Source organism: Stegodyphus dumicola, chromosome 8, assembly GCF_044657685.1.
Source record: "Stegodyphus dumicola isolate Sdum_Otavi_A_Nest chromosome 8, ASM4465768v1".
Lineage (NCBI taxonomy): Eukaryota > Metazoa > Arthropoda > Arachnida > Araneae > Eresidae > Stegodyphus > Stegodyphus dumicola.
This window is the reverse complement of record NC_140775.1, coordinates 80,676,526-80,703,752: the sequence shown is the minus strand read 5'-3', so window position 1 is coordinate 80,703,752 and position 27,227 is coordinate 80,676,526. Positions and strand designations below refer to the sequence as shown.

Sequence of the window (27,227 nt, the reverse complement as noted above, 5' to 3'; positions counted from 1 at the left end):
AAAAGTGTTCTGAAGAAAAAAAAAAAAAGAGATGTGTCATTAAATTGATAATGAAATTCGCCGAGAAGCCTGAAATTTCTATCTTTGAAGTTGCTTGGAGACTGATGATACATAGAGTAACTTAAAGGCCGACCGTCATTAGACATCACTTTATACATACTTCACAGTAAGATGTTTTTTTATTGCACTTTCGGTTTTTTCGTTGACCGTGAAAGAAAAGGCAGAAATGGGAATCATTCTTACATACTACATCGAGAAAGGCTGAAATGGCCCATTTTCAAAAAAGCCTCAAATTGGGCCATAACTGATTGAGATATTACAAGAGATGTAAACCCCCTTCTTGTTTTTTATGATCTTTTTACGCTCCTTTATGTTTAGGTTTCACTTTTTTCATTCATCTGCATTAGCTACATTTTCTCTACAGTGTTTTTATTTTTAATTTTTTTCTTATTTTTATATATTATTTTTGCTGTTTCAGTGTAATTTAAATTCAAAATTAAGACTAGATTTTTAAAATTATTATTTTTCTATTTACTGCTAAATAGCTGCAGCTTTCTGCGCATTATTTGGTTGCCGGTATTTCAAAGCTTTTTTAATACATTTTAGTATCAAAGCAATTTTAGTATATTTGGTTTGTAATGTCCATCGAATGAAGGTATGCGCTTTTTACATTAACTTCAAAATGTTTTCACACTATTTTGGCACACAATATACGCCATGTTACAATAAAAGCATTTTAAAAACCAGGTACTTGTACATTAAGCTTGTATTTTTAACGAATACAAGCTTATGCTGGAAAGCTCCAAATTTCAATATTCTTCTTATTCAATAAAAACATTCTCTATTATTTTAGTCACATGTATGCTCAAAAATTTATTCGGGCTATAAATAAGGCTTTACTGCCCTGGTTTAACAATTTTTTACGAAGTCCTCTTTGTTATTCAAGACTAGCAGTTGAACCCTTTCACCTTTTTGGTCATAAATTTCAGTTTGCTATTTGGACATGCAAAAAAATGTTTTGACTTTATTTTTATCTCAGTATAGCCATCTGTGATTTATGAAATTTTGTATATATCAAAATTTATATATAGCAAAATCTGTAAACAATACTATGTAAATTTTGATTAAATCAGTGTAATCGTGATTTATTGAAACTATTTGAAGCAGACATTTTGGTATGTTGAAATATGTTATATTTCAGTGTTTAAAATATATTAAAATATATTATCTCAAGATAATATATTTCAGTGTTTGAAATATATTAAAATATATTATATCATGATAATATATTTCAGTGTTTGAAATATATTAAAATATATTATCTCATGATAATATATTTCAGTGTTTGAAATATGTTAAGATATATTATCTCATGATAATAATATTCTGCAAATATTGAGGGTTTTTTTTTTTTTTTTTTTTTGCCAAAATGAGTATTCCGAATTATACACAGTACGTGTACGAGGTTAACAAATTCCTTCAGTTCAACATGTTATTTTAGCCAACATTCAATTACATAGCTTTGTGAATTCTTAGGTTGCACGTTCACGAGTATTAGTACAAGTATCTGTCCAAATGGGATCTTAAAAAAATCCAAATTGGGACTTCCAATCTGCGAATCAGTTTGTCTATCCGAATTATTTTTATAAAAACCTTCAATTTACAAACGAATTTTGCATCTGAATTTGGTTTATATGTAACTTGCTACGCAGCTCTTTCATCCGAATTACATTGTAGGGATTATTATAATTTTTAAATGCTTTTCTTTAGGTTCTTGTTTTCCACCTAAAATTCCCTGCCAGAATGAGATTTCAGTATAGCGTTTTATGTAAATGAAGTAGAACCAGTCATTATTGGGAAGTAGAAGAGCTCGGAAGTTCTCAGTAGAGCGTGTTCTGCCTTCGGATTAAGTCGTTGCTTTAAGCTATCTTATTAAGTACGGCTGTAGTCTTACGTGCCTGTTAGTATTCGCCTGTGACGTTTAATTATGGGCCAACTCGGTTAGTTATTTTTGTACAGCTTCGATTAAAGTGTAGCTAGTTAGAATTAGTTTAGTTTCTTATTCTGTGTCTTAAGTTAAAGCCTCAGCGGAGGCATTCTTGTAAGCCCGAGAAAGGGCTGTCTGTGAATGTTTCTTTAAGTTAATAAAACTGTGTTTTAACTCTTCTTTTGGACTTATAATTTATAGTTGTAGAAAGACCTGCGAATAGTCCCTAGACACTTCCATAAAGGTTCTAGTAGCCAAGGACACGTAAATTAACTAGAACTTTATAACATTCTTAGAATATTTCTACTTGCGAACCATTTGTCCACTCGAATTATGTTCCTAAGAGGTGTACTCTTTCCGAACCAGTTATCATGCGAATTATATATATAAAATATTTCATATTATGAAGCATTTATCCGTTCGAATTATGTTTGCAAAGTACTTATGAACCAGTTGTCTATCTGAATCATGTTCGTAAACTTCGTTAAAGGATGGAAACACTAGATTATTTAAACGACTTTACTAATATATCTATCTGTGGCAGAATAATTTGAATTTTTGTTATTATTTCAAATGTACGAACACAAGGGAATGGGACTTTCAAATCTTCGCAACATGCGTATTTAATTGAAATAAAGAGTTCAGACTTTTTCATAAATAATATGTTTTCGTTTCATCCATGGGGCCCAACAGCGGCCGAGCGGTAAAGTCGCTGAACATTGGTAGTTCGGTTCGAGGTTCGAATCCCGCGAACGGGCTGGCTGCATGGGCGTTTTCGTGGTTTTCCCCATTTGTAACGAGTCAGTTTTCCTTAGAAAGTCCTCCACGAAGGCATCCCTCTCCTTAGGGAGATAGCCCTAGTGTGCTTTGCCATAATTAAATAAACCAAACCATTTCATCCATGGAATGCAGAAAACACACGAAACTTACTATATTATGCCTCCAGCGTTAGGTATAATGGAAAATACGGCTCAAGAAAATTATAGGTTAAAATGGACTTTCACTTAGACGTATGCGCGAAGAGGAGAGGCAAGTAAGTTACAGTTATTTGAATACGGATATTAAGCAAACAGCGGACACTTGCCGAGTAAAATAAAGGACGCTTGTATATCGCTTCAGTAAGTTTATAACTGTGTCCCTTGAGTAGGCATTCACAAGCAAGAGGTTCTGGGCAAGCAAATGATATGAAATCGGCGTTTCCGAAGTGGCTACATAGCCAGTGAGTGAGACCACTTTCTTATGGGACTCAGACATTACTAAAACCCTGGCACTTTTACGGAATAATGGGAAGTATATTAAAAACGATTAAATGTTTTTAGTGCTAATAGTGCATATTTTGTTAATAAAAGTTTTTCTTTTTGTGGCAATATTGTACTATAGCAAATTTAACATGTAGTACATTTTTGTCAGTTTATGTTTTATGTTTTAAATAAAGGTTATTTTTCTAATTTTTCAGGTGGAATGCAAGAAGGCCCAGCCCAAGGAGGTGATGATGCCCAGTAATGTTGCGCGCGGACGGGGAGCAGGTAGGGCTACGTACGGTAGGTGGCGCTACTGGGCTGCTCTCTTCTCTCGTGCAGACTGGCGTCATTTATCCATTCTCCTCACCATCATCTCTTATATATCCACGACCTTCGAAAATGTTTTCATTCTTTCTGTCTTTCTATCTATCTGTGCACTTTACTCTGTTTTCTTTCTCAATCTGTGGCATGGCTGATGAGTGTTTTGTGTGTAATGATGCAGAATGATAAACAAATCTCCCTTGTCATAGTGCAAACTTTTGTTAAAGCATACTACAAATTAGTCGTAACATAAAATTCTCATGAGATGCGGCTCACTAAATTTATTGAAACACTCCGGCCTTTCAGTGAAAGCTAATGCAGAAACTTTTTCTCAAGTCATGCAGGAATGTAATTTAAATTTTTCGAAAATAATAATTTTCCAGGCTTCCCCTTCTCCAAAATAAATTATAACTTCTACAACAAAACCATTTTCTGTTACTTTGCGACTGTAAACTTATAGAGTTTTGGCAATCTATGGTAGCATAAAGTCCAAACAGACTTGGAGCGATTTATCGCTTCGTCTGAAAAGAACTACTAGAAAGAAAGAAGAAAAGTCTTAAGATTTTGAAACAAACTTTTCTATTAAATCAGAACTGGGACATAAATGCACGTCTCGTGCTTAACAAATCACCCTACCACTTACGCCACAACTCTGGCGATATAACTTAAAATAACAGTCAATTTCAAAATCCAAGTCTAGTAGCCAGGGGCTACACATTTGATTTACGCGAAGTTGGCTAGAACTTCTCACCGCCATAGCAATTTAAATGTCGGCAACTATAATGCAAAGAATACGATCTTATTTGAGCGAGCAGAAATCTAGTAACGTGCTCTCGAGAAGGAGAAACACAATTGACGTACAGTCCAAAAATCTCAGCTTAAATACTCTGAATCTAAATTTGCTTTCTGGAAGAGAAATGGAAGGGAGAAGGGATAGTAAAGATCTAAATCGTAATGATTGATTAAATCAACATAATGGAACATTACAAACTAAGAACAATAAAATAATGAAATAAGACTTATTCTTTCAAATAACTTTCTTTCACTTTTTATGCATATTATTCCACGTCTAATTTGTAATAGTTTCGAGACGCTACGCTTTTAAAGCTTTGGAATGCAAGTTTTCTTCATAAGTTATTCATTCGGGTAAGAATTTCACAAACTATGTAGAAAATTCTACTTTTTCCCCACGCAGTAAATGTTTAAATGTGTAATCTGCATATTATTTTTTCTGTGTTTTTTTTTTCACGTACCAGAAGTAAAAGGAACTAAATCCCATGCTCACTTCATAAATAAAGCCATTGTTTATGAGAATACAAAAAGGAAAACAATGAAATGAGGAAAATGGCAGTGGCATATAAACGTTTTATGGTTAATATAATAACCTAGCATCTATAATTAAGACACAAATTTGTTGTTTGACTTCTATAACTTAGAGAAGAACGGCTGTGAACAGCACATACCAGGTCTCTTCCCCTTTTTCTTAAACAAAGAGGGAAAATGAACTGCGATTCTTGCTGCCCTTGGAGAAAATTCTCTTTATTTCCATCAAAACAATGTTCTTGAAGTGTTGATTTTCCCTATTTTAGTCTCTATACTTTCTTTTCTTTTCTTTCTTTCCTTCTCTCTCTTTCTCTCTCTCTTTTTCCCCCGGTGGTAAATATAATCATTTAAAAATGAAGTCATTTGCACACTTGTATGTTATTGCAAATAATGCAGAAAAAAAAGTTATTTGTTGGAAATGGACCAATCGGAAATAAGAGAAACTCGTCCTTTTAAGCATATTAAATATATTAATGTCCCGGAATTAATGGTATAATCATCTCGACTGTGACTTATGTGATTTATGATATTAGTGGAGAAAAATTAAGTAGTTTCAGAGATAATTCGAAAAGCTGCATTTCGGCACAAACTTTTCTTATTAAAATATCATAGCAATTATGTTTTGAATTTATTGAAATGATTGCAGTGTAAAAATAGTGTAAAAATATAATTGAATATAAGATAGAAGTTTGCCAGACAAACATTTCTTACGTAAACTAAAAAATAATCTCGACGAAAAAAATTGTAGTCAAAGGTACAAAACAAATTTTAAGATATCGGAGCAGTTTAAAATGATTTTTATTAATAAAAACCGAAATTCTTTGTGACTTTGGGTGTCGAAATTTGAAATGAAAGACTAAAATTTGTGTTAAATCAAATTTTATGAAGGTTTAATTATACTAGGCTTTATGTAAAGATGTTTAAGATGCAGTTATAAAAAAAATTAATTGCAGAGTTTTCAATGAGTTAAGAAATCTTGAAGTTAGGTATACATATATAATATATAATATCCATTCTACATCATTACATCATTATAATAGTCCTACAGAAATGTTGAAGTATGTGTCATCCTCATGCATCATCATTGCATTATATTCTATAATACGTATGCTACGTTTCATTGGCGCTCAGTTTCAGAAAGTAATCCAAAATCTGTACATAAGTCTCTAATATTCGATAAGAAGCGTAAGCTGAATTTAATGTGCAAGCATTTTAATGTAAGAAAATAGAAAATTATTCTGACATCAATAGCATTAATCATTTATTTTCAACTTAGACCGGCGAAACTATTTCCTTCTTATTTCTCTGTGTTATTTTGGGTTCTGGTATATGTGGCATCTTCATTATCTTTTGTAAGCTCAGATACTTTATAGACGCTTACAGTCAACTATTTCTGATGACAACAATTCAATTCGAATGTGACAATTAAACTGGTATTGCCAGAAATGTAAACTAGGTTGGTTGGTGTCGTGTACTTTTAGAAGTCAAATGGATCCATGCGTTGAAATCACTGCTTTTGCAAGTTCCACAATCTTTTCATTATACAACTCTCGCTGGAAAGGAAATCCCCCCCAAGTTTTGCAGAGCTACAAGTATTACCGGACAGGTGAAGATGTGTTCTGGAGAAAGCTCCTTTTCGGTGCAGTTTCTACAAGTTCTATATAGTTTGGTACCATCTTCATTAATTTTCATTCTTCTAAAATGGCAGGTTCTCAATCTAGTAATGGTCTAGTATGGTGATTTCTCTGTTTCATCTTTGTGATTTCTCTGATCAATCTCACATATCTGATGATCTTTCTTAATAGATTTCTCTTTGAGTGTATATCTGGCAATGGGGTTAGTAAGAGTGACGGGGATTGAGTTGTTGGAGATTACTTTCCTTTTTAGCCAGTTCATCGGTTCATTAGCCAGTTCAATCATAACATTGTTTCCATCGAATCCAATGTTTGCAGGTATCCATTGCATAATGCATTTCTTTCCCATCTGGTTGATTGTTTCTTGGTGTTGGTGTACATCGGTGAGTCTTGAATGTCCTTGCAATATTGCCTCTAGGGAAGCCTTAGAGTCACAGTAAATTACAAGTCCGCTGGCTTTATCATTATAATTTAAGTCGATGTTAATTCTCAGTGCCTCCTGGATTGCTCTTAATTCACATGTGAAGTTGGAAGTGACGTTGCCTGCTCTATGTCTTTGCAGCATAGTTTTCCTATTTGGTAGAAGGATGTGAATACCGGCTCCATCCTGTTGGATAGTCTCACCTGATGAACTCTATGTGTAAAGGTTTACCAAATTATCTCCCAAAAAGGACTCAGTTGTTCGAGTACCTTTTGCCATTATAACAGCTTCAGTTTCCTTTTATGTACAATGTTCCACCACATTGAGATTTATTTTGGTATTAATGGGGATGTAAGAGGGCAGGTTAGGCTCTTGAAGGACAATGTAGATGTCACATAGAGAGCAACATTTTCTCTGATCTTATATTTCAGAGTAGATGACCTCTTGATATTGACCTGTCGTTCCAGTTTCCAAAGGTCCTTCTGGAGATGTGCCTCATGTCTCAGCTCATGGCTTTGTTTATAAACCTGAGTGTAAGATATTTCCTTCTTTGTAAAAGGGTCGAAAGTCCGCTCTCCTGTTATGCCTTGAAGTTGCTAGTAGATGAACCAGCTCCAGATATTATTTTGGTTGCTCTTTTGTGTATCTTATCAGGTTTCTCCAATGTGGTCTCAGAAGCATGTGCCCAAATAGGTGCTGCATATTCAAGGTTTGGTCTTATAAACGCAACGTAAGACGATCTTAGTGCTTTCGGAGTGGTCCCCCAATCCGTGCTACATAAGCTTTTCAGAACTCGAAGTTACTTTAGTGCTTTGTTGGAGCAGTTTTACAAATGTGTAGTGAAGCGTAGTTCAGCATCTAAGGTCACGTCCAGATATTTTAGGTTATCCGCCATAGTAATTGGCAAGCCATCCATTAATATGGTAGGTTGAAAAGATTTTCGGCGTTTTCGATCTGTGAAGAAAATTGTGTAGCTTGTTTTGAAAGAGTTTATCTTTAATTTTAGCTCTCTCGAGCAAGCCAGAATGTCTCCAAGGGATTGGTTTAATGATCTCTCAGATTTTGCCAGTATAAGGAAATTGAAAATTTTAGGAAGTCAAAGCGAAAATTTCAAGAAGTAATTGATATTTTTCTGGAATTGTTACAAGATAAATAACAATCACAGGTAGACTATCATCGAGCTTACATCAGCCAAAGGGAAGAGGATTGGTTACCTTAAATATTATTTGAAGATAGTCACAGGAAATATGTTCCCGAAGTACTACCTAAAGATCAATAAGTATAATTTCTGTATGGTGAAGATATATGTAACCAATTGTCAGTTATTTCATATTATGTTAGTTAATTTGCCTGATTACATCATTCAGTTTGTAACTGTTACTACTACAGCTGTAACTAACAAGAGTAGAGACGCTTAGTTTCCCGCAAAGAATCACAATTTCTTTTAAGCAATATTTTTATCCTACATTCAGTTAGCTGTAGACAGGAATTGGTCACATACTCTTGTAACAGCTGAATTGCTACCGTTTTGATATTATGATAAATTCACGTCACACTGTTTTTTCCACTATGGATGGGTGGATAGGTTTGCACGTTTTTCCTACATGTGCTTGTCATTCGATACGCATGGTGTTTTTTCCCTTTTTCTTTTACAGACTCAGGCGTGTCATAGACGGTTTTTGTTATTTATTTGCGGTTTTCAATGTTGGATGGTAGTTAGTTAGATGAAAGGAAATCAAATGGTATTGATTTTTGGCCTCTTGTTCCCCCACATCCAGTGCTAATTTTCTAGGTTATTTTTATAATAATTATCATCAGAAAAATGAAATAAGTACTATTACAAGATATTTCTTATAACTAACTATTCTCAGTTATCGGTATACGTTAGTTCCATAGTGAAAGGCATTTAGTTTCCTCCTTCCATGTAATTGCACTTTAGTTCCCACATTCATTAAGTCGAGATGATAATATTATTACGATATCTCTCAAGTTATTGATGTTACCTTTAGAAATTGATTTATCATAGATAATCTAAATTATAACGCATTCTAATCTAATTACAATACATTCTCATCTTGATTATGATACATTTTAAATGCAAAATAATAATCTAAATCATAATACATTCTAATACATAATAAAATGACTCAATACATGATGTAAATTAGATCTTTAGCGTTTAGAAATAAGATTCAACTACTATTTCCTGTTCCAATTACGTGTTTCAGGAAATACTCATGCTTACTGATTTGACATTAGCTAAACTGAACTTAAAAGTAAAGGAATTTAATTCCGTGTCACAGTCTTCCAAAGTGCAAATCAAATGTATCGCCACACCAATAGAAACAAACTGTGGATTGAACTAAAATATTTAAAAATTTTATTTCATATTTTTTAAACTAATGATTGCTTACTTGAAATGAATTCTGTTTGAGTACTATTTACATACCTTTTCGAATCTGTCGTTTCTAATAAACGAAGATGTAAGATTTTTATAGTACCGTGAAAATTGTGTTTGTATTGTTAGATATGTTTTAATTTTTACTGACCTTCATAACATATTTAAATCTTCTGTAATACTGAAACTTTTCAAAATTATTTTGAGCTTATATTTCTTCAGTAAAACTATTACTGTGATTTAAATATTTGAAATTTTCTAGATTCATATTTCAGCTGTACGTGTATTTTTGGATATATGTTTACATATTTCTTTATATTACAATAGTTAATTAATATTATGACAATGCACTGCATCTTCATCTACATCTTCACTACGTCCTCAATTTCTTTCTTTTTTCACATCTTTCACATCTAGTCAAAATTGAAGAGTATTTTATTTTACAATCTATCAAACTATTACGAGATTTAAAGCAATTTACACTTCAAAAAAGAATTATGAAGGAATCGTATGCGGAATCATTATGCAATCTTTGCATGATTCCTTATGCATTTGTAATTTCTTTTTTATGGTATAGAAGACGCTATAGCGATCCACTAGTTGGAAGGTCAATGGTTTCGTTTTGTAGCAAATTTGCAGTTGTTTTTTTCACGTTTTCCTTCCGACCAAAAACTTACAATAATATTTTCTTCAATGCAAAACTATAATATTTATGCTCAATTAAGATTGCGTTAAAACGTTTAAGTTCTACTGCATTGTAAAAATCAGTTTTAATCTAAAGTTCAATTTTCCCTAATTTTAAAGTCAAAATTCATTTCAGAGAAAAAGTTGATATCTTTCAGTTTGCAACAATTGCAGTTTACATCGTGCCGCTTTCCGACTCGACATTATTATTTAAAATCAATTTTTTCATACAAACACCTAAGTCTTGGATTCATTTTTGTAACTTTTTTCTCGTAATTTTTTGCCTGATTCTGCCACATATTCGGTTGTTTTGAATTCGGATTGAAAACTGTTAAAACCAGAGCGGAACATTTTTAGTCCTTGGAAGAAGAAGCACATATGTCAGAATCATCTTTTGAAACGCATATAATTTTTTTTTTGCTTCATAAGCAAGAATAGAATTAATACTATACGTTGCTAAATATGATGTTAAAAACTGAAATCTCGAAGAGTAAAATCGCTTGATAACACTGATATTTTATAACTAGCACTTTACCACTTTACTTAACAATTATTCTAGTAGCTGTAAACGTAGCGGAAGTACTGCTACCTTCTTTATAGCCAGATAATTTTCAATGACGATGTTTTACGACATTTATATAATGGAATGTTTTCAAACTATTTTTTCAGTGTCAGTGTGCTTCTGAAGGCGATATATCTAAATAAAAATGCATGAAATATAATATTATGTAGCCACAAATGGAATTTGCATAAAATCTATGATAGAAAAAAATAAGGTGCCTCGCCGAAAACATCTCGGCAAAAATGTTGCAGAGAAAACAAAGCAAGTGAAAAACGTCGCGGGGAAAAAAAAAAAAAAAAAGGAAAGAAGAGAAGACATCCCAGTTATGAAACATCGTGGTAGAAAGTGTAGAGGTTCAGAAACTTCGCAATTTTGAAACATCTTTGTAAAAAAATATCGTTGTAAAAAAAGCCTTTCGCCTGATAAATAGCATCGCAGACATCAGTTTTTCTAACATTAAAAATTTTAAATGTAGGATCGCATTTCTAATCCAGTTTTATAAAAGAGGTTAATTAAATAATGGTAACTGCTTTAGGTTTGCATTAATTTTCTTGAATTTTTTCATTAATTCTTGATGGCTGAAGAGTTTCCTTCATATTTTTTCAGTAAAATTTCATTAATTACTTCAAAAATATGAAGTATAGAGTAACATTGCTCGTTCCTTCTTGCGGTCAAAACTCATCATTTGCGTATGCATTTAAAACTTTTAAAATACATTTCTGCGATGTTTTCATGCACTAATTGTAGGTACTTTATTTTTTCCCCACGATAATTTTACAGCGATGTTTCATAACTGCCAGGTTTTTTAACTGTTTTATTTTCTACGATAATGTTTTATAACTGCTGTGCTTCTCCTTGTTTTCTTTTCTCCCTCGACATTTTGTACAATGATGTTTTCCCCTTAAGTTGTAGTCTTGGCGACGTTTCCGTCCGCGTTGTTTTTGCCTGTAATCATAACCATATTTATAAAATTTGTAATATGTATTTTCATCGTTTTTATTATTCCCTAACCATGATGATATTCAGATTTCTGAATAATGCAGACTAATTCTATATTTCGGAAAAAATATTATTTTCAGAAATATGTCAATATGAATTTGATTTGTAAAATTTAAAATTATCAATTTTTATTGTATTTTGTTAATAAATTTAAAACAGTTAAAGATTTATAGTTTAAAGAGAGAAAGTTGATCTATTAAGTTCAAAAATAGTGAAAGAGGAAAGAGAAAATTACTTTCCTAATCTCAAATTTTGCTTGCTCAAATTTTGCTCATTTATGCGTCTATATTCCTGCGCAGTGCTTCCGTTAATTTAATGCTACGTCCTTAACTTCGGGACAACCCTTACATGAATACTTAGAAATAAACACTTAATCTGTTTATTCTCTTCTATTCAAGAATTACGTTTAAGTACCTCTGAAGTAAATAATAGGATAAACTCGAAAGCTCTCAGCATTCTTTAACTTCTTAATAACTACGTGATTACTATGAGTTAGCTATATGTTGTCTTCGTGTTAAAACAGTGAAGAGACTTGAGTTGATTATTTTTCATAAACATTAAGGGCACATATCTAAATTGCACCGAAATTCATGAAAGGTTCAAACTGTGTTATGTTAGAGTACGTTTGCAGTTTATTTTAATTATGTTGAATGTTTAATTTTCCATTTTATTTACTGCTCGTACTAATACTTTTATGGGCAATTTTATCTTAATATATGAGAGACGTGCAGATGCTGAAATACTGAATTGTACAAATCGTTTGTTATAGATATATCATATCTGCCATAGTTATCAAGGCACTTATTCCATTGATAAACTAGATTAGATGCTCTGTGAAATAAGAAGATTTCTTCCTTTAAAAATTTTTGCGTTATATATGGAATTCCTGAAAGTCTGTTGCTAAGGGATTCCACGGACGTAGATGTACGTACCAATGAAGATTGGTATCAAGTTCAAAGAACTTGGAAGGCGATTTCCATTGGCATTACACATTGTTTTCTTTTATCTGTAAATTTTTCGGTAACAATGCAAACGGACAGTTTCTGTACCCATAGGTTCCCATAGGTTGTTCAAATTCTGACAGAAGAAGTTTATCCGGGCTTTTAGTTCCTGTTTTGTAATGTCACTAATGTGCCGCCCAGACGGCATAGTGGTTACGGAAGCCTGACTGCGATACAAAGGCCGGGCTTCGAATCCCGGAAAAGGCATGGATGTAAAATTGTCTATACCTTCATAGGATGGTAGCAGTGGCCGCCTATTAGGCGCCACCACAATTAAATGGCCACTACTTCTGGCCTTAGTAGCGGCCAGTGCTATTATAGGCAAATTCCCGCCATTGAAAAAATAAGTGTCACTAATCTCAAATACCACTTTTTTCTTGGCGTTTTATCTTTTCGATGGTTATGATTAAAACAATGTTTCCTGTTTCTCTTTCTTTCCATGTTTCACCATCTAGTAGTATTACTTATTCGCAGTATATGGAATATTGCATCATTGTGAGTTTATATATGTCACTAAATATTGCGACTTTGCGACATGTCAAAAATATTCCAAACAAAAAATGATTCTCGTGTAAATTATTTGATTTCAAACTTCAAGATGAAGCATGAAATATTCTGTAACGCATTGTCGTACATAAAATCACATGAAATAATCTGTAAGGCATCGTGGTAGTTAAATAAGTATTCAGTGAGAGGTGTTACAAATATATTTGCATTTCAAAGAATTACTTGTATGGGAAATCGAATCAAGAATCTTGGGGTTTGTAGGCGAGTGTCCTTATCACTAAGCTTCGAACCTGATGTCTATTCGTTGTCCTTGCTTCTTGCATCAACTTCGTTTACCGTTTTTTTGCATACACTTGTCACGTGTCTTAGTCCGCATACAACATCGCAAAAGGGCATGACCTACTTCATTTGAGTCCCTCTGTTAAGATTGATTTGACTGAAATTCAGACCTGGAACTTCTCGATCTGTAGACGAGAAGTTTACTTTAGTTTGAATATGTAGATGAGAGGAATGAAGCAGCTGATAACTTTTTTTTTTTTTTTGTGTGTGTGTGTGTGTGTGTCTTTCACCAGTTTCTCTTGTAGTTATGTGCATAACTAGTGGTATTTTCTTATGTTATTTCTACAGTTAGCTTCTAAAATTGTCAAAAGGACAAGGATAAGTTTATGAGATATCCTACATTGTTATTTGATCATGTACTTAACCTGTTTTTGTTTTTTTTTTTTCTTTACAGACATTGTGTGGCCCCTGGGAGCGCTGACTGATGGTAATGATGGGATGCTTTGTGTCCCTCTTACTACAGCTTCACGAAGTACTTGCTCTTTTCTTTCTTCCTTTTTACTTTTTTATGCTGTTATGCTTAGTACATGTTTAAAATCTGTTAACCCTTAATTGGTCAAATGACGTTTCTGAGACTGTTCTATTTATCTTCTGTATCTATTAATGTATTAAATAGTGAAAAATAAATGTTTAAGTTTACGGAATTTTTTTTATTAACATTTCTTTTTCAGAGTTTATTTTTTAAAAAAGGAGTCTCGCAGATTGCAGACGTTCTTTATGCATTTTAAATTCACGTGACCAGTTAAGGGTTAATGTTGATGTATCTAAGTGAAAAATATTCCCGTTGCCTCGATCAGGATATCAATTAACTGAAGACAGTTAGGTGTGATTGAGAAAGATCTTATACATTGCGATCTCTTATTTTTAAACTCATTATTTTTATTATTTTGTAGAAATTATGATTTACTTTTATGTCAGATTATCGCAAAATTTCTTTAGATGGTTATAAGATCAAAAATACATCATACAAGAATACGTTTAAAGCATTTTATTTACATTTACTACCCTAAAGGTATCACAGATAATAACTAACGGGAGTGTTAAATTCTAATTAAATTTCAAAGAATAATAAAGTTTTATTTTATCTTAATACATAATAATATTTTGAAATGTCACACATCAAAAATATTTAAAATATGTGGATTCATTTTACATTAAGCAGACTTCATCATTAGAAGTTATAAGCTTGTTAATAAGGAGGTTATAATGCTGTATAATTATTTATGCAGTCATTCTTATATAGCTTTCGAAATTACATTAAAATATAAAACCTGTACCCAGAGAATAAAATATATTTTATTGACTGCATTTTCATCAATGTAATTCTTGTACTTTGAGACAAAATTTAAGAAAGTCGTGTTAATTAATTTATCGTGAAAACAGTGTAACCTATAGTCTTGCGTTTAAGATGACATTTTTCCCGCTTAAAATGCGGTTCAAAAACTATAATCGCCTTATTCGGCCAGCGTAACAATTGAAAAATGTGTTAAAATGATGCATTGACGTGAAAGTCTTTTGACTTTTACATCAAAAGAAAATGTTGATATAGACAAAACACATTAGAAACACCAAGTTCATTTATGTGAGGCCCCCTTATAAGCAAACTTTTTTTACTTAAAAAAAGTCTTTTGCAATACTTTAAAATCGCAAGGTCTTCATTTAAGGGAGTGTTATATTGAAATAATATGATATTACTGGTAATGTAATTTTTCAAAAAAAATATCTAATAAATTAAAATGTGATTAAAACATCCTGTTTTATATTTGCATTGTCACTAGTCAAATAATTGGAAATATTTACTGTTTTATAAATTAATTTAAAGTTCACTGTGTATAAAATGAAATAAATATTTAAAATTAATTGAAGTACTATTTACACACTGCGTTTAGAAAGTTTTAAGGCTAAATGTTTTTTTAATAAATTTCAGCAAAATTTGCCAAACGGTATATACCATTTATTACCATGATATCTGAACTAGTCAGTAAAATTCTTTCTGCTTATCGGCAGACTTGTGTATGTATAGTTAATCATTTGCTTTGATCCAGGAATGTATGCTGTAATGGATTCGAAATTCTGTGCGGAGAGCAGCAATGAAGTTTAGAAGTAAAGTGGGCATTATTTCTGATTTTTTTTTAAACAGATGGTGTCTGCAAGTGAAACATGGCGCTGTTCTTATGATCCTGAAGTAAAAAAGTAATGTGATTGATTTGGCGAAGGTCAACACAGCCATATAAACTTCGGTTTCAAAAATGTGAAATAGAGACTTTTTCTAGAATAATTCTCTGGAACCTCTCCGAGCAAAAAAAAAAAAAAAAAAAAAAAAAAAAAAAAAAAAAAAAAACTGTTCCTGAAAGATTATTTCCATATTTTATAAATACGTAATGAATGATTTCCTGAAGAAAATCCAAGATATTAGGCCTGAAAAAGTGCAATCGGATAATTGTTTTTTTTTCTGCGCGAAAATCCGCCGTCACACAATTTCATTCTCGTCACACAACTTCTAGTAAAGAAATGTTCCACCACCTTCCTTATTCACAACAATATTTAGCAGCTGCAGATTATTTTATTATCTGCCCTAAGGTGAAGTCTCAAAGTTCATTATTACAATAGCGTAGAAAAGATTCAGAAAACTGCAACTAAAAAATTTTAAAAATGTTTAAGCAAAGAGTTCTACGAAGAAATCAAACAACTGTAAGAACATGTCAAGCGTTTTATAAACATACAATAACTGTACATGGAAATCTAAAACTTAAGAATTTTTTTCTTTTTTTGGGGGGGAGGTTGATTTTGTACGAGTTTAGTCTTAAAACTTTGAAGACGCATGTTTATAAATTAACATTGAAATATGTTAGACACATATATGTTTCATAGAAAATTTCCCCCAAAAAAGATGCCGATGCTACGTATAATTATTCTTTGTGTTAATCGCGTGAAATAAGGAATGAAAAAGTAAACACAAGAAAAAAAAATAAATAAATAAAATGGCGGAATAAATTACCTATATCCATCTAAGTAAATCCTTCTCATTATTCTCGACTAGTTAACGTCTCGCTTAGGCAAAATGAAAAATGAGAGATATAATTATACCTTTAAAGAACCGATGCAGTCAGTCGCTATGCTGAAGCAAACCATTTCTCTTCCACTGCTGCAAATCTGTGACGTCATTGCAAAAGGCAATGACGATGACAAAATTAACGGTCTTCTTTAAAGCGAGATAATTCACATGTCACTGGCTGTTATTCCTTTATCATTTTAAGTTATTACGGGGATTTGTTACGGAGATTTTCGAAAAAGAAATTACGTCTAGGGGGAAGGGGTATGAATAGAAATCACTGCAGTACCACTTCCGAAATTATGTGGCTGTCGCTATAGTTTTTAAAAAATTACGTTACACTAGAAATCGACAGGCACGTTTCTTTAAAATGAATTGCACGAATTATCATGTGTTTGGTAGCTACTTATAATGTCAGAAAAGCTAGTACGAATTCAATACAACAGTAATTATACTCCACGCATTAGTTGTTAAAATAATTTATTCCCTTTTAATTGGGCGTTTGTTATATTACGAGCAGAATTGTCTTTCTTTAGTTTGTACTAATTAATATTTTACGCGTCGTTGAATTTTGTGTAGATTGCTTCATCGCTTGTTTGTGTTTTTAAAACACATCTTATTTAATACTAACGCGCCTGAACGAACAATGTTGATTTTTAATGAAACTGTACGATTGTAAGCCAGACTTTTCTCATTATATGAAAGTCATGTTCTTTAATCGAAATTAATATAAGGTTCTTGAGTGCGTTCGAAATAATGACGCAATGGCAAATACAAATTTGTAATGAACTAGGCTGTTCCTAATTAATTCCTCATGAAATAGGCTGTTCCTAATTTATAATCAAAATTATTTCCATATTTTACCATTTTTTTAATCTTATTGATTCCACCTATTGAAATTAGATCTTTAATTAAAAATTAGATTTCGATAAAATTTAAAAATTCCCATGCGTTTCCATAAAAGTATTGTATAGATGCTAGAACTGAGTGTATTAAGAGTGTTTCGTTTAGCTCATTTTTTATCATTCGTTTACCTTACGAACAAGCCGCAGGAGTTTTGACGAATTAGGTTTTTCGAGACAGGAATTGCGACTTTTTGTTTGCCGTTAGAGACGCTGGAGAGTTTTGGAAGTAATGGTGCGTAATTGCTGTATTGGTAGATCCTGCTTAGCTGTAAAATACTTTGAACGAAAATGAATGGGATTCTCTAAGGATTTTGTTGGCCGTTTTCGTACTTCCTTATTAAAGCGGCCACCGCACTTTATCGCCAAAATTCGTAAACTTAATCACTCAATCTGTAAAGTGAAAATTTCAAATGCTACAAATGATTTTTGCGGTGACCTCTTTAATAAGAAATTACCATCATAATTTTTATATACAAAATTTTGCTGTTATCAAAATACCGTTGTTTGGCTTATTAAAAAACATAACTTCATTCTTTTGAAATAAAATCTTATATTAAAAAATTATTATTCTCTACTAATTATATTTAGAAACATTACTTATTTCTTTTTTTTTAAGTGACTGAAAATTTAAAAACTCAAATTCCTTTATTATTGTCTAGTCATTTTAGCTCAGAGGGGCGTTAGCTCGAAAGTGCAACTATTCAAGAAATGGCATTTTGCGTTGGTTCACTATAAATGTCCGTTTCACTTTTTTTTGAGTAACGTAGTCCTCCACCCGAATATAGGAACATGGAACCCCAAATTTGGAATTTGTTTTAATGTCTATTTCATATTTTGTAAAACTTTAACGAGTTTTTGATTTACAAACTCTACGATTTCAATGCCAGTAGTGGCAACACTGTACGGGAAAAAAAAAATAATAATAACTCCAGCGCGCGAGACTGGATTATAAAGATATGCTCGGAAATTATAAAGATATGCTCTTTTTAAATATTTTTATCCCAACTGGACATTAGCCCAAATACTATCGAAGCATGTATGGGTGTGTAAATCAAAACAACGCCCCTTTGGATGTAATATAAAACCTGAAAGCTTTCAGATTTTTTTAATCAGCTATATTTTATAAATATTCGAGCGCGAAACTTTTACAAATACTGATAATTACATTTTATTTATTTATTTACAATTTAAATTCTTCACTCTTTAATACTGCCACTACGTTATATTATTGGCAGATATGTCAAATTATGAAAATAAAAATCCAACGCTGAATGAAATAAATAAATATATTTGAATACTTCAAAAATAAAGCATTCCAGTATATTTGCTATACATTAGTAGCTGAGTAAATATTATGAGAGTTGTGTTTGTTCCTTAATTTTCGATCCGTAATTTTATTGAAATGGAGTAAACGTACTCATTAACAGAAAACTTTACTCTGTTTTACTTTTAGATTCAATAATATGGTAATCTATGAAGAGAAATCAAACAAATATTAGACAAGGAAACCTAAATCACGTGATCTTTGCAAATAAAAGCTACTATGCGTATGACAGATAACGTCATTTGCAAAATCACCAAGTCAAAACATTTTTTAAAATTTTTTCGGAACTCTTCTGTGTGGTATTACAATACAATAAATATGGAGTGAACCTGAATTTCTGATTTATCGTATTTTTGGATGAACTAAAAGCTAGTTATTATTCCATTTCGGATCTGTTGTTTGCCATATCGGCGGTTCGCTCTCTTCGCAATGATCACGTGATTTGACTGCCATGGTCTTGTTTTAAGTTGATTGCTCATTATATATATATATTAAATTTATTCTTTTTTATAGTTAATGTTTCTCTGTATGTTTCAAATCTTTTTTTCTCTCTTTTCTAGCAGCTGGCTTTGCAGCTTACAGCTATGGCCGCGGAGGCTTTCCAGGTTATCCAAGCTTCAGTTATCCTTTTGCAGGTATGAGCTTCAGCCCGCCCCACCACCTCTGCCTGCCCCTCTTGTCTTCGGACTCTACTGTGGGGTTGTGCAATTTGCATGCGTTGCAACTCTAACTGCATTCGGTGCGTCTGGTTGTTTAAATATCGCAACCCGTGCACCCAGAACACTTTGGTTTGACTCTTATTTATTAATTATTATTTACCCCTATTTTGTGAGAAGACTCTTAGTAAGTCTTAGACAGGACTCTCTAAAAGAAGTTTTCTGCATTCAAAGCGCAATTGAATTTCGAATTATTTTGCTTTTGATTTTTGTTGATGTGTAGCAAAGAAATTTTCATCAGTCTTAAAAAGATATTCGTAATAATTTTAAAACGAAAATAATAAAACTTCTTATTCTGTAGTATTTCAGGACTCGCATTTAAGAAGAAATATGTTGAAGTAAAGAAACTGAGTTTTTTTTTTTTTTTTTTAATTTAATCGCTTCTTAATTTTTTACCAATAATTTTTAGTTAAAAAATTTTAAGATTATACGACATGTTTTAAGATAATATCAAAATATTAGGGCAAGAACTGATTTGCCGTGATAGTATTTTATAGCCGTGATAATTCATTTGCGTTTTGAAATGAAATTTTGGGCAGACTCTGTTGACGATTTCGATTTCTGTTTCTTCAAAAGATGCAGCACGGGTTGTTGGAATTCTAATACTTGAAATTAACTTTTTTTATGTTATGTAGTAATTGGAAGCGGGACCGCTACTTAATTTCGTGCATACATTTATATTTTAATTCTTTACTTTATTATTAACAACCTGTTATTAATTTCTTATGATAAATTGAATTATACATCTTTATTTAAATTTTTGTAACCGGTATCGATGCGTTGCTAATGGCAACGCAAAAGCATATTTTTCGTTTTTTAAACCAGCACATTTTTTTAATATTATTATTAGGGGGTAGACGATGAGTAGTTGCTTGAAATTAAAAACCTCTAATTTTGAAAAAATTGCTACGAAGATAAAACATTATGAAATATTTTATTGATTGTGATACTGCACTTCACTATTAGTATCTTTTGAAGCAATAGTCTTATATTTAATATTCAAAATATATATTATATATTTTGAAGCAATAGTCTGATATAGCAATAGTCTTTAGTGTATTAAACTCCCGTCAATATTTCTTGGCAAATGTATAAAACTATGTTTCTGCGTTGACAGCAGTAACGTTAAGGTACCGGAACTTTTAAAGGCACTGAAAAATATTTATTGTTGAAAACGCTGCATGATAGATTGTACAATCCGCAAAATGGGAGGGAGAGGCGTTTTCTCCTTTTCTTGTAAATTCTCAATCTATACGTTTCTTTAAGCATAAGTATATAGTTGAACAAACTTTAGAAATCGTCCTCCCATCCATTTTAAAACTTCCTTTTTACTTCCCTTCGTGAAAAAGATATCATGAATTCTGATCAGTGCTCCCGATTTAAATATTTTTCTTTAAATCCTAACTTAGAGGTCACAATCTATAATAAACTATCTTACCTTAAATTTGTGGTTTGAGGATAGCTCTCACTGAATTATTCACGCAGCATTCCTTACTTCTTCTACCGACTGAAATTTTGCTATTGAGTTCTAATGTTCCTTGCATTCTCCGAGTTTATAGACCCTCCCTTTTTCTCTGAGCCTTAGTCGCTGCCTTTCAATTTTCGATGATGCCTCCATAAAGGAGAAAGGGAAGATATGTCTTCTTCTTTCCCCCTCTCCCATTCTGCCAACTGTACGTACTGTCTGTTGTATGCAGGAACTTCGGGTGTCGGCCTCCCCGTTGACTGGGCCTTTGCAACCTCTGTTCCTTTCATCCCTCACCCCTGAAGTTCTTTATCAGGGTCACTGAATTATTCTGTTCTCGAGAGAAACCCTGGAATGGTGCAGATATTAATTTCAGTATAAGTTATGTTATTCCAATATATTCTTTTGCTGGCTGCGAGCAAACTGACTGAAGATACCTTCAGTGCCCAACTTCCGGGTGGTATTCCTAGCCCCCCCCCAAAAAAACCTGTTTACATCTAATCATATTTGTTGGTGTTTCCGAATAAAAAAAGAAATTATTCTTCTTGCGTGCTTTATCTTTTAGTTACAATGGATATGTTTATATTAACTTCGATTATTTAATCAACGGCATACTTTAAGAAATGCTTGCCATTTTCAGAGTTTTTAATCGCTGATGTTATAAAATAATTTTCCCCATTTTACTTTAACATCTTTCGAGAACATGATGGAAGAAAACATTTGTTGTCTTATTAACGATGAAACTCTTTCCCACTCCCGAAGCAAATAATTAAATTCTTACAGAGACTTTGTTTTAGAAGTGAATTACTGAAGTATATGCTGGAAAAATTGTGTATGAATGTAGTAAAATTGTGTTAAGGATGATAGTAATGCAAAATTTTGAACTAATTCTGCTTTTTTAATGAAATTTTTTCGCAATCGTATCATCAGCAACCAAGCATTTTCAAATTAGTATTTTACTTTAAATCTTGATGGCTGTTACGATTAATTACATCAGATCTATTGACGTTTTTGAAGAAATTTAGTTAGGGAGTCTCTTTCTCCCTTCTAAACTAGCGAAACACATAAATTCATAGTTTGCTGAAATGTTCTTTTTTCTTCTAAAGGACGCTTGTAATTAGGTTACGGCTTCTAGAGAAAACTTTAATCTTATAATGGATCATTTATTGTTTCCATTTGTTTCGGTTTTATTGGCTAACCACCTGGAAGTTGAGCCATCAAAAGGAAATTTCCAGTTTGATCATGGTTACGATTTAGAAAGCAAGGAACTGCGTTGTTAGAGCCCCTGGGTTTTCCCTGAAATCTGTTCACTGTAATTATGGTACAACTCCTACGGCCAAATGCAAATGCTGTGGCTTGTTTGTTGTTATTGAGGAAGGTGATACAAACTTTGTTTTAGATTTGGGAAAGAAATGCTGGTGTTAAGGTAGTGCTTCGAAACATAACATTGTTTTGTCAACATTTTAATTTCATTTTGTTTATTAAGATTTCTACTTGGGATATCTCTCGTTTTAAAAATCATTCTGTTGTCTTCCATCACATTTGTCTGCGATATATTTTGATTTTAATCTGTTTAATCCATATTATATAGGTTGCTTGTTGTTTCATTTTTTAATATGCACCCTTTCTTTTTCCTTAAAGCTCTTTGAAATAAAAACTAAAGATTTGTTTTTATTCTTGTTTATGTGCAGCTGAAAATTTCATTAACTAATATTATAGTCATTTAACTGCCTTTTGAATGAATATTTTTCCCCTCTGCTTAACTATGTATTAAATAAATAGGTCAGGCTACTTAGAGTCAAATGCATAGGTAATGGACATGCTTCCAAACATTTTAACGGATATTAGTAATAAAATTATATTTAATTTAAATCTGTCTTATTCCCCCTTTTTCTCTCTGATAAATAATACACACATTGTTGTGAAAGTCTGCTATATATTTTGTTTATAATAATGTGTTATTGTTTATTTTTTTCTGTTTTCTATTTTATTGTTATTAAATTTTGGAAAAGGTAATATATTTCCTATTTAAATCTCCATACATTGTAGTCATGTACAGGCAGACTAACAAGGCATATCAATACATTACATCTTCATTTACTGTGAGTGAATAAATTCTTCTTCTGTGGTTTTTAAAATGTTTCCATTATCTGAAAAAATACCAACCGTGTTATATTGCATTATAAAATTATATGTTTCAATGTAATTGCTATTATGAATTTTATTTAAATCTCCCTTAGCACCGGCTCTCTTTCCACTGAAACAAAAACTATTCGCCGATTCTTTAACGCATGCTCATGAAATTTCTTTCTTCTTGCCATCTTTGGGGAGAATATGATTTTCTTGTTTATAATTGCTTCTATTCCATTGTACACGTGCTCATATTCTGACTCTACTGTTTACATAGAAACGTCCAAATAGCGTCCATATTCTAAATAATATAGTAGTATTAGTCGGCCGAAATTAAGGCTTTCCCGTTTTTACTATTTATACGTTTAGACGTAGAATAAATTTTGTAACTGTGGCTACTACTTACTTATACTGATATACTGTCTTGCTCTGTAAGTGTCTGGATAAAACGAGGGTACGGATTAAAAAACCGCTAAATGTAGTTATCAAATTGATGGATATTCTTAAATAATTTCTGAATTCTGAACATCCTTTGGTAGGATGTAGATATAGCAGCAATAAAAAGTGAAGACGTGGTAATTTAATATCGCAGCATACCTCAGATTTTCTCCAAATGCTTACAGTGCAAGTTTTAGAATCCTTTGTTAGAACAGCGTAGAACTGAGAAGTGTTTAAGGAGCTAGCACTGCAAGTCCAAACATGCATGTTTAATCTAGCCACCTAATGTAACCTACAAGTGTAGAGTGAAGTATCAGCAGTCTAGGAAGGAAGGAATACAAAGGATTCGGATGAGTTATTCTGGAATATTTGACAAAATGGCTGTTGCAGTTTCTTAAATTTTGTCCTCTTCGCGATATGAAAAATCACATAGGTAACAATATATTCCCCCTTTTTTTTAATACTTAATGCTTTACGAATATTTAATTCTGGATTTATTCTATCCAGGTTTCTATTCGCATTTCTTTCTAGTTTTCTAATACTTATTTTCTGTCTCAGAGTGCAATTAATTTAAAAATTTGATAATGAGTTGAGGACTCTTTAAAAAAAAGCAGCTTTTTAAGTCGATGTATTCCAGAATAAATGTCTTATCTATTAGCGTATATATATAAATATATTACTATTTAGCATATCTTACAGTCTTACACTATGTGTAAATTTTATGCACATAATATTGCATGTCCAGTTTCGATACTATAGTTAAAAACCTCACGTGGGATTTCAATTGTGTTTTATCGAATAACGTTACTCTGAAATCTTTAGTATTAACATATGTGTATATTATTTGTAAATTTTGTACTATTGTATCCGAAGTCCAGTGTTTCGGTAGACAGCAGTTAAAAAAGGTAGATATTTTCATTAAAATGCATAGTAAACTAAACACGAACTGAAATGTCACGGGAGGTGAATCCGTCATAAAAGATGTAACCCTCTACTCGTCCTTAGTTTAGCTTCTTAGCTTGACTTGCTACGGTCATCCATTGTTAATGAACAGCGTGCGTTTTGATTTGGAACAATCATTTCTGTCTATTTTTCTGGACATATCACGCTGCTTCCAGCCATTCAATTGCAATGCATTCTGAATCTGTTTTTGGCATAATATTGCATTGCTTTCCGCCGCTCCGTTTTCCTTGAGCCATTATTGTTGCCCTCCATTTACACATTTGTTCATAAGGTTAAGATTCGGAAGAAAAGAAAATGAAATAATATTCTTTTGTGGCTCACATTTGTTTCTTCACTTCGGGACACCAAATTTTGGCTTCAAACAAAGAACATGAAGTAGTAATGTAAAGATTTATGCAGCTGACCTCCATTGTAATTATAAAAAGCACAGTTTAACGTTTTCTAACTTTACTTTTAGATAGTTTTGCTCTATTATTAGGCCTTTGTTATGATAGGAATAATTCCATTAACTTATTGTTTCAAATTCTAATTAGTATTATTCTAAGAAAATGTATTTTGCCATCATTTGATTGAAGACTTGACTAAGTAGCGGAAATATTGCTAGGAAATATTAGAATTAAAGGAAGTTTCAGTAAAATAAATGATGCGAGAAATAAACTTTAAAGAATTCATTTTACTTTGAAAGAAGCAGCTGTGAAAATAAAACGCTTATAATTTTGAAATCAAAGAAAAATCGAGAAATTTCTTTAATATTTTATGACCTCCTTTTTTTATAAGTTTGATATTTTTAAATTAAAAAATATAAGAATTTTCCATCTAAAAATAGTAAAGTAATGAAAATATTAGTATAGTGTAAACTGGTTTAGCGTTCTGTTGAAGCATGCCAGTCATTCACTTGATTTCAAATCTCAAAATTATATGATTAGTTGATTCCGATATGACGTAAAAATTCAGTATTTCAAATGAACTACGAGGCGTTGAATTAAAAAAAATTAACACTTTCAGAATTTGTTTTGTCACCATTTTTGTTATAACGTGATTAAATAATCTGAGATCTGATTCTTATTATATTCTAATACTTAATGTCTTGTATATTACCTTTTAGTGTACTTTTCAAACATACTGATGATATTTAAATGTGTATCTAGTTCATATCGCATTGCATATTTATAGGAAATTGTTTAAAATAAATTAAAATTTAGTGTCGATAAATACAAAATCTTATGCAAATTTCCACATTCCTTTTTTGGATTGTAAAATTTGTTTCCGAGCTGGAAACTTTAATTAAATTTTCAAAGCTTTATGTTGGGGCATTATCCTTTAGGCACCGTCTTGTAGATTTTTTTAAAATTGTACATTTGTGAGCCACAATTATTTAATCACTAATTGTAAGAGATTCTTCAGGTTGTTTGAAATGTTATTCTGCTACCGAATCTAGTTCCAACCATTTGTTACGTATTGTAAGCCTATGCCATCTTGTTATGCGCAGTATTTACATGATATTATTTCGTTGAGTGAAAAAATATATACATATATCTCTATTTATACATAAAGAAATGCCATATTTATTTTCCAATATCACTGAATCTTTTTCGGAGTCACTCAAAGCATTTTGCTGCATAAATATGTTTGCTGTTTTGTTATTGGTTTGAAAAAAACTAAACGATTATAAAAATGGACTGAGAAATTGCTATCCGTTTTCGCGATTATGATATGTTGCTTTGTCATCCATTTTATACTGTTGATCATTTGATTTTTTGAATTCGCTTTTGTGCTACTTGTTGTTATCGAATGTGTTTAAAATAAATTATTCTTTCAATGCCTATTAATTGTTTAAGCTTTTATTCCATTTTTGAATCTCTCGCCCACAGTTGTACCAGTCTCATTAATTTACTTCCGAAATAATTTTAAAGTTCCAAAGAATTAAATAATTATAAAATCAGCACCATACCTGATCTACATTAAAGCTTTGCATGCATGTAAACAAATTCTTTTACCTACGCATTCTATACGAACATTTTCAAAATAGAATGATACTTTTTACTTAATTCAACAGTATGATACAAGGTCCGGCAAAATGATTTCCACGGTTTTAATTGGCTGTTGTGCAGTTTTTTGCTTCAATGGTATAAATACACAGTCCGGTCGCATTAATGTGAACACCGCCTATTTTCGGCATCAACCTGAAATAACAGTCACAGAAAGCAGGTAGCAGGACCAGACATTTCCGAAACGACTAATTTTGTAAACTATTCAGGTGTCGTTGTGGTAAAAATATATCGTGTATGGCAAAACGGCACTATCCAAAATCAGCGACATGTCAAATATGGTGCACTTCGAGCATAGATAACAGAGGTGAACGACGGCTATCGAGATGCGTTCGGACTTGTAACGTTGAACAACTAACTACTCAATGAACCAAGGAGCTACCAACTGTGTGTCCTGAACAACAGTTTAGCGAACTTTGCTGCGTATGGACCTCCGCAGCAGCCGCCTGGTTAATGCACCTGTGCTGAGTATTGTTTCCGATTAATCAGGTTTTATTTTCCATTGGACAGATGGACGTTGGCGTATACGGTGTGAAACGTCTGAAAACAAACATCTTGTAACAATTTTCGGAAAAGTCCAAGTTGGGGGAGGGAGCATTATGGTATGTGAATGTTTTTATGACATTTCCCGGATTCACATATCATTGTGGAAGGCGGATGATATGTGTCCTTACGGACCATGTTTACCCCTACATGCAGACTGCACTTCGTCAGCACGAAGACATCTATCAGCAAGATAGTATGACATGTCATACAGCTCGCAGTGTAC

At 32.2% G+C, this 27,227-nt stretch overlaps 1 protein-coding gene across 9 annotated transcripts in view; it reads left to right on the top strand.

The window, feature by feature from the left end:
- Positions 1-27,227, top strand: part of LOC118199468 (RNA-binding protein Musashi homolog Rbp6-like) — a 1,078,296-nt gene that overhangs the window by 1,003,958 nt on the left and 47,111 nt on the right. For 5 of the 9 annotated variants that reach the window (XM_085822044.1, XM_085822041.1, XM_085822039.1 and 2 more), the window contains exons 9-11: positions 3,444-3,528; positions 13,812-13,889; positions 19,259-19,333. In XM_085822044.1, the coding sequence (XP_085678170.1) occupies positions 3,444-3,528; positions 13,812-13,889; positions 19,259-19,333 (238 nt within the window). The remainder of the gene's footprint in view (positions 1-3,443; positions 3,529-13,811; positions 13,890-19,258; positions 19,334-27,227) is intronic. The other 4 variants (XM_085822045.1, XM_085822040.1, XM_085822043.1 and 1 more) reach the window with 3 other exon arrangements.